General features: G+C 34.3%; 1 protein-coding gene across 3 annotated transcripts in view; it reads right to left on the bottom strand.

The window, feature by feature from the left end:
• The window catches only part of LOC128671362 (uncharacterized protein), a 29639-nt gene that overhangs the window by 3422 nt on the left and 12290 nt on the right, over window positions 1-13927 (bottom strand). For 2 of the 3 annotated variants that reach the window (XM_053747786.1, XM_053747788.1), the window contains exons 2-5: window positions 11515-11672; window positions 10955-11126; window positions 9311-9542; window positions 7813-7971 (exon numbers count right to left, since the gene is read on the bottom strand). In XM_053747786.1, the coding sequence (XP_053603761.1) occupies window positions 7813-7971; window positions 9311-9542; window positions 10955-11126; window positions 11515-11672 (721 nt within the window). Of the gene's footprint in view, window positions 1-4204; window positions 4317-7812; window positions 7972-9310; window positions 9543-10954; window positions 11127-11514; window positions 11673-13927 lie in introns of all 3 variants that reach the window. The other variant, XM_053747787.1, reaches the window with a different exon arrangement.

Below are 13927 nucleotides of genomic sequence, written 5' to 3'. Positions count from 1 at the left end.
GCTGCCAGACTTACGGGCAATGTTACCGTAGGACAACAATTGATTGGGACTATTAGATTCAAGTGACCACTGTCCATCAGATCGGCCTGTATCCAGTTTGTTTAAAAAAATATTCTGATTTTTAAATGTTTTTTAAGTGTACGGAATATTGATGTCGGTTTTACTTTTTTGTAAAAAGTTATTATACTCGTACGTTTTTGTATATTTTAAATCAATAACGTCATTTTTAAAGATTGAATTCTTTATTTGGTCGATTTCAGATAAGACAGATTTATCGAAATCTAACCCTTTGGTCATGAAACAAATAGCACATCGACCTATACAAATTCAGTGCAAAAATTTACTATACTATTATTACTATATTTGCTCTGCATACAGATCTATGTAGGACTAGACGATGCCCGCGGCTTCGCTCTCGTGGGAACTTTGAGATAACATATTGAAAATAGCCTATAGCAATCATTAATAATGTGCCATTCTATTGGTGAAAGAATTTTTGAATTTTTGAAAACTACCGAATAGTTTCGGAGATTACCCGCCTCAAACATACAAACTGACATACACACATATGCTTACCTCTTTATAATAATAGTATAGATTACTTGTATTACAGGTGCACTGTACGATGCGTTATAGAAGGTTATATTGCGATCTGGTGCAGTGCCCTGACAACTTTCCATCATACACATACAAATATGCAGCGTTCACAACTTTCACACATCGCCGATGCCTTTTGTGGGAAGCTATTAAAATCACACGTGTCTTGTGTGTATTGTTAATAATAAACTAAATTTGAGATCATTCGATTGCCAAAAACTCTTGGGTTCTAGGCAACGTATCGCGATTAATAATTGATGATTTTGAGTTAGGCCATCTGATATACAACTTTGAAAACTGCACCAAATTCCATTTAGTAGTTTTTGACAGACAAAAATTTAAAAAAAACTGTTTTGGCTTCTATTAGTCTCATAATTATTTTTCTTTAATATTCCCTATGTACAGTTTTTGACAGACAAAAAACTACCCAAATTCATTGCAAACTCGTCGCTATTACCACGCCATAGAGGTTCAAAAAGGGTAACTTGATGTGCTGTTGACTGTACTGCATAGCCCACTTGTAGTTTTATTAAATGTATAGATTATAGGATGATCCATAACCACGACCACTCCGTCAGGAGTATACGACTGAGAAGGAGAGGATTAGGTACTATAAATATGGTATGATACTACAAATTGCTGGTAAGCCCTTCTGGCATAATAGGGACCAACACTGTTTGAATGAGCTAGTAGTTTGTAGCTTGGGTAAACATCATTCAATTTAGAATATGACGTGAAAAAGTGCCTGTGAGGGCCTAATTTCTGAATAAATGATTTTGATTGATTTGATTTTGAATAGGAATATCAACTAAGGGCAAGATAGTAAGCATATGCTGTACATCTGCACATCTTATTGACCACAAAATCTGCAACAATTTCTTTTTTTAAATGTAATAAAAACTTCATCTTTTAACATATATTCATGGAATTAGTAGGTACTACGGATACGGTACCTAACAATTCCATGTATGTATTCAATTAATTTAAATGTCAAAGTGTTAAAATGTCAATTAATCGATTGCGAATAAAAAATATGATATAATAATAAAATAGATATTTTTAAAAGGGAGAGTTTTGCATCTGACCTCAAGTTCACATCACCGGAAGAACACCAGAAAGAACATAACAGTAAAAGTACATAATAGTTATCTGTCACGAGGTGACCTCGGGCTGAACCGTCTCTGGTGTGTATCCACCTAACGCTGTGAAGCTGGTGGTGCGTATGCACCCGAAGCGAATCATGTTTGGTTCAGTCAGTTCGAAACTTTAACTCAAGTCTGTATATATGTACACGGCTTTATTCCTAGGTGTATGAAAAAATAAAAATAATAAAAACTATTTTTTATATATCAATTAAATCAGTAATTTTGTTGCTACTTTGGGCTATCATAAAAATTTTCTTATGTTTCTACATCATGATTAAAATGTACATTGTTTTAAGGTAGTTGCGAACACATCACATTTCAATCCAGTTTCTTATCGTTCAAAATGTTAATTACATTATAAATATATAATATCTCTAGGCTTACAACAGAATAGCTATTATTTCAGAAGGATTTCATAAACGGATCCATTCGCCACCGGTTCAGCTAGACGATGATATAATATACTTTCACTGAGGAGATATAGTATTATGATATTTAGTGTAAGGAACCTAAATCTCGGCCAGCGCCGGGCTGCATAAATAATTTGCAATCTCTTGTGTCTTCCGCGTAATCATACGTCAAAACAACTTTATGTGCTATCCAAAATATCATGTTTTTAAATCTGTGCAAAATATCTATGGAAATACAAAGCAAATCGCAATGTCAAACCGAAAACATATTCCCTCATTACACGCCAATTACACTGTTCTTACATTTTCAATTTGTAATACCCTATTGACAGATCCTACATACCTTTTAAATTTCATCAAATTCAGACCAACGGTTCGAAAGTTATCGGGTTACAAACATACATATACATATAAAAAAATGTGTTTTTGCCCCAAATATTGTGAGGGTACAATTTTTACGAAAATGCGGAAAAATAGATGACACTTTTTGTGGTATATTCACGTGTGTTACAAAACCTTATTTCGTATTCATATCATACAATTTGCAATTTTCAAATTGTATATATAGTCAAGAAGTTATTGGGTAACCAAACCATAGCAAAAGTACAGCATGTCGATATTTGAAGAAAAAAATTCATGGCGCATGCGTCGTTTCGTCAACACGAAAATATTAGTTTCCGTTTGAAAGGGAAAGTAGACGTATGTTAATAAGATTTAGCTAAAGTATGGAGGTCATTTCGTAGTAGAGAGAATTCATTAAAAATAAACGAGGGAAACTTAAAAAGACTAAAATGTGTGGTTTACAGGACTTGAAGTGTTGTGGTACAACAATATCTGTGTTGAAGGTTGACCACATATAGTGGATAAGACGCCTGTGATCGATATCTCCCAGATTCGAATGCTGTCGAGTTCAAAAATCACCACTTGCTTCTGCTGAAGGAAAATATCCGTACAGTTTACGTAGTTCATAATTATTACGTACATTATTCATGAAAACAATAAGAAATATGTTTGAAATTACATAAGTTATTTATTATAATTTAAGAATTCCTCCACTATAAAACATTTTTCTATTTACGCACCGTACCGTTGCTCAGTGGTCGTGAATTGTGATAACTTTGGAATAAATCTAAAGTCCACAGGTAACTTATTAAAAAGTCTAACTGCCTGATACTTGACGAAATGATTTATCTGGGTGTAACATTTTGTACCAGTTATTTCCGTCTAGTATTCGCTCTAGCTTATTGTTCAGTTCAAAAGTGTATATCTAATTGCTTGTTACCTCATGCCTTCTGATGACTTAAATCTGGTACCAGTGTTAGCAATAACACACACGATAAGAAAGAAACAGTCTAAATACCCAGATCTAGATATTATACTCGTAAATCTAATGGCTGGCATGCCTCTTCCAATGAGACAAGCCCAAAGTGTGTGACAACGGTCTGGCATCTAAGGAAGCCGAAAACCGTGTGCAATGAAGAAGAAATAGTAGAAAAGCGGATTCTGAGCTCCGATGCTTCATGGTAAAGAATGAAACCAAGTTTGTGCGTCAGTTTGCACGTGCGTCATTCATAATATTTATGTACTTTATGCTATGACAACTATACAAATAGTTGGAAAAATATAATAGTTGGAGAGCTTCGACACGCATAGAAGAAGAAGCTATTTATATAAAACATGGAATGTTATAACATTTTATTTTCATATTTACAAACATTTTTAAAAGTGATCAACAGAAGAATTTGTCAGACAACTTCAATATGTATAATCAGCAGTCAAATCATTGTGAGAAGAAGAAGTGATCGACATTAATTTATTAAAGTAAATTATGCCACAAGATTTAAACTTTCATGAAAATATATGCTTCAAGCATTCCAGAACAATCTTTAAATTCAGAAAATCATAATTGTAGGTATAATGAAGAATTTGAATAAAGAATAAAGAACGAAAAAACAATTGAAATTACTTCTCAAGAGAGAAAAATATAAGGTTATTTGAAATCAGATCTCTAGAAAGAGTGTGCCTTCGACCGAAATGGGTCTGTATTCTTACCAAAATGCGTTAACCAGATCATAGTATTTCTCCCAGAGGAAGGGAGAGGGGATGGGTATGGGTTCACGATATGATTCGCGGTCCCCTGTCACTGACGATATCGCTATCACCTCTGAAAAATAAAGTTTTCAATTCAAAATTTCATAAAAACCTCGACGAAAAAATTAAAGTCTAATCGCAACCAACTGAAAAGACATTTAAGTCGGTTAAAAAATATAGAACGGCTAACGCGTGCGTAAATTTCCGAAATATGTAACCTTTTTACTCGTATATTATATTTTATGTAGGGTTTCAATGTTTAAATTCGAAATTTCGGAGTCAGAGGTTCAGAGCGTCGTCGTGGCGGTGAATGCAACTAAGAATTCTAGAGAAGAGTCAAAATATTGTAAAATTCTAAATCATGGAAAATTTGTCCCAATTTTTTGATAGAATTCAATTCATTTCTATAAAACAATTTTCAATCTAAAGTTTGGAAAAATAATATATTGAAATTGAATTTAGATTTATGTGGCACTATTTATTTATTTATTTATTGGCGTCCATTAGTTTCCTGTATTAAATAAATCTAAGCTTGAATTACAGGTAATTTCAGTTTTTATTTCAATTCCTAATGAAGTTAAGCCAGTCTATTATATAATACACGTGTTGTCATAACCTAACACAACATGCGTATATACGAGTATCATACGAAAAAGCTATAAAGTTTAGTATTCGAAAAGGTACAAATTTAGACACTTTATATACCTATATTTATACGCCTCCGCTGTGTGTCTGTCTTAGGCCTTTCAATTATTAAGAAGGTACACTACCATATTAAATTTTTGAAATTTGAAATTCTTTATTCCAATCTCACGTTTTATCCATATCATGAAAACTGAATTTAACTTAACTGAATTTGATTTAACTCTATTTTTATCATCGTTTACTTTTAATAGAATTTAAAATTTCGTGTACTTATATAAAAATTTAAGGTCCTATTTCCATAGAAAATACAGTCGCAGGCGCAGATCCCAGGTAGCTAGAATATCTCATAGTTACCTACTTAATACTTTCAATGTTTGCCTTAATTGATGTAATTAGGCTCATTGACTTGTCATTGTGGTGTGCTTTCTCTCATTTATATCATAATGAGATGGAAGCTTCTAGGCTTTATAGAGATTTAAAAATTATACTCCTTTTCCTGTTCCGTATCATTTAATCTAGTAAGTTACTGAATTATCACTAAACCTATGTTAGGACTATCAAAGATGAACAGGCAATTTTTTGCATTAAATACAATATTTTACAGCGGCCTATCCCGGCTTCGTGTAAAAACATAATAAATTATAACCCTAAACCTTCCTCAGGAATCACTCTATCCATTGGTGAAAACCGCATGAAAATACGTGCAGTAGTTTTTGAATTTATCGCGAACAGCAAGACAGCCAGACTAATATAAAGATTAATATTATATATTTTTTTATTTATATTTTGTTTTTCAATATTTAAAATGTGTTTTTTTTTTATTCTGTGCCAAATTTCATAAAACGTACGAGTTGTCAGTAATAAACAAAAACACACGTCTTTTCTCTTTCTAATATTAGTACGGATAAACGAATGTCCCGGTCAGTACGCAACCTTGCTTGTGTAATAGACATACTTGTTACAAAATCTGTGGAAGTGTTACGCGCATCTCTAGTTCCGGTGTACAAAATGTTTTGGGAACTTTTAACCTTGTTACGTAATGACCTACATTTTATACGCGCGGTCGTTGTTGTTTTAAGTTTTTGTATAATTTATGCACTTTTGTTGGTGAATCCTGTACATGCTTGGGACATTTTGAAAGTGTCTTTGTTGTTATACAATTACTTTGCCCGAATATTGTAAAATGGAAATGAAATCACAACGAAGTAGAATTTGTGTTTATTCAGGCAGAACGATTCGTGTGTTTTTGATTGTATTGAACACGACCAATTGTACTCCTATAGTATAGTATAGGATTTCTAGGCATAAAAAAGTTTTACTATATTTTATCACATTGTGGCCGTTGACACGTAACAGACATACATACATCCTCACAAACTTTCGCATTGATAATACTCGTATTAGTATTAGATTCATTACAATTTTTATTAATCGTGCAAATAATGTTAATACCGATTATGAAGATTCTTTATATGCCAATAAGTTACCCTGTCACATCGGAGAGGTATCCGGTAATATAAAAGTAACCTTACGTTTTATCATCAATAAATCATTCTAATTAATATTGTGTGTAGGTACTTTAAGTTTTGATTAACTGTGACTTTAATTAATCACCCAGACATATCCGGGTGCATGTTTATTTAACATAGACGAAGTATTATGAAATAGATATATATCGAATTGCTTCGACTGTTCGTGATTTATTAGTTTTCGTAAATTATGTCGACTTTTATTGTTGTGTGGTTAGTTATAGTATAAATACGGTAGTTGATGATAATTTTGGTTTAAGTACAAGTTCTTGGGAAAATAGAGAATACCTTTTTTTTTTTAAATAATTTATCTTTGAATTAAGCTAACACTTCAATCAATGAAACCAAATATAATCCGCGCTGTGCAGACGCGGGCACTATTATCGCCGACAAAAACAATGTGACCATACTCTTATTAAAAGATACACACACATATTGCCTTCTATCGTAGCGATAACTCTATATTGTGTTAGCCATAATTGGTCACGACAGAATGTATAAGCTGTCTATCTTTAATAAATAAATATAAATAAATAAATATATTAGGACAAATTACACAGATTGAGCTAGCCCCAAAGTAAGTTTTAGACTTGTGTTAACTCAACGATACCATATTTTATAACATATACATATATAGATAAACATCCAAGACCCCTATCATAAAAAGATCATTTTCCATCATGACCCGACCGGGGATCGAACCCGGGATCTGTCGGTTCAGAGGCAAGCACTTTACCACTGCGCCACCGAGGAGATGTGTCTTTATTATTGAGATACGCGAATTTTATTTATAAAAATTGAGTAATGTGTACTTGAAATGATTGCTTATGTCAGTTGAAGTTGTTAGCCTTCCACACAAATATAATAAAATAAATATATTGAAATATATTATGGAGTGTTATTAAATATGAAAAAAAAGTTAAATTTAATCTGCATCTGATATGTAAATACACAAAAATTTACCGATATTATGAATGAAGCCGAAAGTCTATACGGCTAATTTGGCTCGCACATTATCTCAGCATTAATACATTACATATCGTGTAACTGCCATAGTTTAATGTGGACACATGGCTTGATTGCGTGTATTGCCAAACTCAATTGCCCAAATATATGACGACGATCACGGCGATTACAGCTTACATCGAATATATTCCAAATTTATTCCCATTTTTAGAGAAAATACTATCCGTAAATGTATGTCCGTAATTTAAACGGTTAACGGCTAGACAGGGGCATGGGTTCCATTCCCGCTCGATTCCAGATTTTTTGATCTTATTATTATTTGTAAAATATGGCCGTAATGTTTAGCAACCGTGTAAACTTTGCTTATAGTTTATAAAGAGTAGCAGTATTTGTTATTTTATAAGATGTATGTATAAATTTTTCTCTTACCGTCTAAATGCGCGGGATACTTGTGCCCAGCAAAGCCTGTGGGTACGGAAGGCGCTGAGTGGGAGAAGTGCGCAGGCGCAGTTGGCCCGCCATATGCGCTCGGAGGGGCGTATTCTACGTGCGCAGGAGGCGGCGGGGGCGGACCGTATACAGGAGTGGCTGGAATGGAAAAATATTTGATATTAGTTGTGGAGATTTATTTTTTGTTTACGTTTTCTATTTACTTATTGCATTACTGCAATACAATTTTAGACTAGCTGGTGCTCGCAACTACGCCTGCGGTAGCCTGTGTTTAATTTCAGGTCATTTAAAATACGGAATAGATAGTTTAGATGTGAAAGCGTGTCAAACGGACAGACTTTCGTATTTATAATATTAGTATGAAATCATAAGAAAATATTAACATCATTGATGTCTAGAATCTATCGTGTTATTATTTATAATGAAATTCACATCGATTTGCCTAGCATAAGCTAATATATACCACAAAATATGACTTTTTAATTATCGCCTGTTGATGATGGACGCAAGTCATCGCACTTTCATTGTATAATCTGTGCTAATGCATTCATTTGTCCGAGATCTGTTAAAAGACCATAATTGTGGTGGACCATACGTGAGCTTGGTTATTAATTTGCAATAATACAAATAATCTTTACAAATTCCTTTCTAATGAAAAGTCAAATATTCAAACATTACATAATAATGCACAACAAGAGAATATTTCAACGTGAAGTTTATTAGCAGTACATATTTAATTATAAAAAGTTGTCAGAATTAAGTTTAATGTAAGCGTTCAACTATATATGTAGGTACTAATAAATATTAATAATATTTGTATTAGAATGATCCGAATAAACTAAAGTGAATGGGAAACAAAAGTGATAGAAAACGTGGGCATAGATAAAATTTGTGCCCAGGGTGGTATGCCTATTCAATCCACCCCTGAATTGACATTTCTATTCAGACTTTTTACGCAATCAAACATTTTTTTCTGAAAATTCTTCTCATCAGCGATAGGATAGCAATCTTCTACCAATAACCCCGTAGGTTCAACGTGTCCTCGCAACTCTTGTGGTCAAGTAAGGGATGAAACCTGATATGGTATCTTTAAAAACCATTTGAAACATATTAAATTTGTTATTTTATATTTATTATAAAAAGATTACCTGTAGTATCAGAATATGCTTTATGTCTCTCTCTCTCTCTCTCTCTCTCTCTCTCATCGTGCTCTCCTTCTGAGCGATTTCCTAGTTTCTTCCTAAGTCATTGAGCGTCAGATTTTTTAGTTATAGTTGAAGTTTCGTTTTCCTATTTTTTCGTCTCCATGTCACACGGTATTTTTCGTCTACATCGGCATGTCTAGTTGTCAGACCGTTGGCACGCATATCATCCTTTACGACATCAATAATTCACCGACAAAAATTTGAATATGCATTCTGTTACGGTAGGTTAAATTGGGTTAAATATATAAAATAAAAAATTTAAACAAACTTACAATGCGGCTTCTTTTGAATCAAAGCAGCTGAACTAACAATCTTCTTGCCCAAGTTGCTGACAGCATCACCCTTGACTGAAATGACCTTGCCGAGAGTCGCTGCTAGGGCCCCGCCTCCCTTGATCAGCTGCCCTTTGAGGATGGTCACTCCTCCCGTGATCGCCTTTACGGCTTGGAATAGCGTGTAGAAGATTGACTTCTTCAATCCCCAGTAGTCGTATTTTTCACTGTGCTGTAGAAATTAATGTAATTAAATTAAATTAGTAGAATGGTTATAGCTATGAATAGTAAACGTCTTGCGTAAACCGGAAAATTGCGTTGGGAACAAATGTTTCACTATGTCACTACCGTCTGACCCTAGTAGAAGGATCTAGCCCAAGAAATGCTGGCTTGATGTCGTCAAAAATAAGTTTTTTTTTTTTGGGAAGATAATGTGCTGTGCCTAGACATGCCATTACAACCATGTAAAGGGAAAGTTATACAACATTATCAACAGAACCACACAGTTTAATCAATAGGTGCTATATAGCACCTCTATGGCATATAACCATATAGGTGCTATTAGTGTGCGATTAAACTATGTTTTTGTCAGATAAATTAAAAACAAACCAATAATAATAATAATAATAAATAAATGAACTTTATTGCCCATAAACACATTAGGTACACAAAGAATTATTACTTAAAAAAGGACTTATTGCTCAGCAATCCCTTCCAGCCAACCTTTGGGTCGAGAAGAGGAACATATTAGCAGGGGGTGGGCACAGCAACCAGCAAATACAATGAACATATTGATAAATAGTATTTTTCGACTGGTTCTCATTGGTATAACTTTCGCTTGTAATTTAAGTGCAATTTTTATATCTAATAATAAACCAGGTGTGATTAATCATTTTAATGGCGGTTATTTTCATCGTATTTCGGTGAAATCTGAGAGTGTGACTTTTTATTATCTCTGACTTTAGCTATTTAATTAGAGGCTCTTATATTTCTCATCTGAATATCTCATCTGAATATGAGAATAACCGGCCGCCTGCCTGACTTAAACTCTCCATGGAAATGATATTGTTGCCTGTCAATATTATTTCCATGGAGCAGCCTAGGCTGTGTGTCCCTTAACCGCCTCGTACGACAACCACGGGAGGATATGGAGTAGTCCTATTCTAGGTGGGGACCATACGCCATATCATATCATATATCATGCTTTAAATTCGAAAAAAATGTGAGCTGAGAGAATGAGAATTTTATGCTGAGAAATTTTTCCGAAAGAAACTCATTTAGGTAGACAGTATTGATTGCTACCTTTCCATGCTAACATTTTGTACATTTTTTTCTCGAAATAACTTAGAATAACATAGGGTACTTATATCCCGATATTCGCATGGAAGCGAAGCCCTGGAAGCCTACAAAGATACATCATCAATCAATATATATAAAACTCTTCCGTTACTGACTGACTGAGTGACAGACAACGTACAGCCGAATCTACTATCCGTAGGAAACTAAAATTTGGAATGTAGGTTCCCTGGGGAGTGTAGGGGAGCACTAAGAAGGGATTTCCTGAAATTCCCAAGGGAAACGGATTTCTACTCACATACGGAGTTGTGGGTAAAAGCTAGTCGAACATAAACTTGCAACACTTACAGGCTCGTATGAATAACCATGGTCATCATGGGCAGTCTTGCTAGACGCTGACGCCACCAGCGTAGCTACTCCTGCTGACGCCTGGCCCAGCAGACTGACCTTCGAATTCAGCCCTGACGATGCTTTGGACACCACTGCGCTAGCGAGGGCCTGGGCTGACGATCGCTTTGTCCTGGTTTAAACATTTCGAATTTTAATTAAAATTCAAATGATTTAATCAGAAATTAGACCTTCACAGGCACTTTTTCACGTTAATTTTTTTATTAAATAGTTATTTCTCACAAGCTACAAACTACTTGCATTTCGGAGCGACCACTGCTGAGAAGAAATGCCGAAAGAAACTCATTTGAACAGTGTTGGTCCCCATCATGCCAGAAGGGCTTACCATTATTGTTTCTTATAATTTTTTTTTTTATAATAACATATTAAAGTACATAATGTACATAGTCAAAAAGTATATCAAAGGTTATGATTGTGATCCGATATATATAATTATACGGGGACTCCGCTTTTGTTGGGCATTTTGACCCGAGCACTATAAGAGGAACTCATCACGTTACCTCATGATCTCTTCAGCGGCCAGCCCCTCTGCTAGCCTCTCGAGCTGCTGTGGGGTCATTCTGCTGATGGCGGCCAGGTCAATGATGTCCAACTTCAAGGGGTACGGCTTCGGCGCCGGCGCAGCCAGTGTGGAAGCGAGACACACGCAGATCCATACCTGTAGAGAGGGAGATGGAAGGTCAGTCAGATCGAACATGAGTTACTTGGAAAACTGATTCTGAGGTCAGGAAAAATTTATATTGATTTTCTTACCAAAAGTTTTTCTTTTCTGAATTTTCTGAAGGATTCCTTAGCAATAATTCGTTTTTTCTCATATATGGATAATCTCTCATACTTATTTGACTTGCAACTCTGTCCTGTTATGATCATAGACCCGTGTTATATACGTCAATACGTATACCCTAACGCATTTACTATTTCTATGTAATACGCAACTAGTTAGCTGATTGTCGATGTTATTCGTAATTCAAGTGTTATATTTATAAAAAATAGCCTTGAGCTATCATATATATATATATATATATGTTATAAATCCGGCATGCATAAACACTTGCATACAAGTATGTAGTACACAAACAAAATGCCGCTACTCGGCGCCAAGCCTTGGCAGTGAAAAGCGAAAGTCATGCGCGCGCGCGGCGTCTCGTGCTGCGCTGTGACGTCACACACCGCGATCGCTTCCGTTTACCGTCGCGTGGGCCGCGGAAAGAGCATCTTAATATTATAAATGCCAATGTTTGGATGCGTGCTATATGTTAATCAATCGTATGATTGATATTGATATTGTGATATTTGGGTAAAATTTTGAAGACATTTCGTAGGTGCAAGGCCGAAATCGTGGACAAAAATGTAAGACGCATTTCTGGGTAGATCCAGAAAATGGCATTAACAGAAAATAGGTAAGTATATCTTTTAAACAGAGTTTCTTCTAAATTCAAGTAATGAAATGAAAAAATCAGGAATTTCGCGATAATCTTCCTCTTTACGTGTCTATATTAGGACAAATCACACAGATTGAGCTAGCCCCAAAGTAAGTTCGAGACTTGTGTTATGGGATACTAACTCAACGATACTATATTTTATAAATAGATACATATATAAATAAACATCCAAGACCCGGGCCAATCAGAAAAATATCATTTTCCATCATGACCCGACCTGGGATCGAACCCGGGACCTCTCGGTTCAGTGGCAGAACTTTACCACTGCGCCACCGAGGTCGTCATAACAAACACATATGTCTATGACAAACACGAAAGCGCTATACCACTGGCTTATAGGTTGATGAAGTTACTTATAGGTTCTGGCAATCTTGTATTGCCAGAACCTATAAGTAACTTCATTAGCTTCATCAGAAGCTGCTGCCATCACGCTTAAACCGAAATTAGATTATATTTCAAGAGATAAACGAGCATTTGAAATGACTGCTTGCTTTTACGATGTTTTGAAAAAAAAGCTAAATAATATTAGCTCTAAAATTTAAATTTAGAAAGAAATAAATAAAAAAATATATTTATGTGGTACCTGTTTACAATGTTTAAGAAAAATACTACACTAAAATTGATTTCGCTCAGCATTGTGTCCTGGCGTGAACCGGGACGCTGGCCTTCCGCGAATACTAAAGTACTTATAAACTAAAAGTTAAAACATAAAAGAAAAGGGTGCCTACTCAACATTATCGTGTATAAAATTCGCAATATGGCATACATTACAAAACATACCCACAGTAGAATGAATATTTTAATTATTATTATAAAATACTATCCAATCAATAACTAGCGAAATTTTTATAAAACGCTTCCTCCGTGGCCCTTTATTCGCAATTACCGCTTCAACGAACACGGAAATATTAATTTAAGTATTCTATTTTTATTTCAAAATCCAATTTAAGATAAGCAAAATGACGTTATAAAGTGCATTATTTTATAGATTTCCTCTGGTAATTTTTTTAAGGGTTACACAATGTATATAGTTAATTTTGTTTATTTTGCTCTATTCTTAATTTTCACTAATAGATAAAATAAATATATTTCCACCGTACCTATTATCAAATATATGTATATATATATATATCGGATAAAAGATCGTTTACTTTTCTGTTCGTTACTTTCATATTTATTTTTAAAACAAAGATTTGCAGAATCGATTAACGGCAAAGACTTTTATAACGTTTCTTTTGTTTACGATTTGATGAACCAATGTAGAATATAGCTCCATGATTTCATGCAAAATATTTCGTCAAATAAAAATTTATTACTAAAGAATTCTGTTGATAAATATTTATAGGTATAATTCTTTACAAACGTGATATTAGCATAAGCAACTTTGTTTCTGTTTTTATGTGAAATCGTTTTTTACTCAAATAAATACACCTAAATTATAATTAAGAATTTGATCAAAATCTCATAATGT

Source organism: Plodia interpunctella, chromosome 7 (genome assembly GCF_027563975.2).
Source record: "Plodia interpunctella isolate USDA-ARS_2022_Savannah chromosome 7, ilPloInte3.2, whole genome shotgun sequence".
In the NCBI taxonomy this organism is placed as follows: Eukaryota; Metazoa; Arthropoda; class Insecta; order Lepidoptera; family Pyralidae; genus Plodia; species Plodia interpunctella.
The sequence above is the reverse complement of the archived record's forward strand: the minus strand, read 5'-3'. Positions and strand labels throughout refer to the sequence as shown.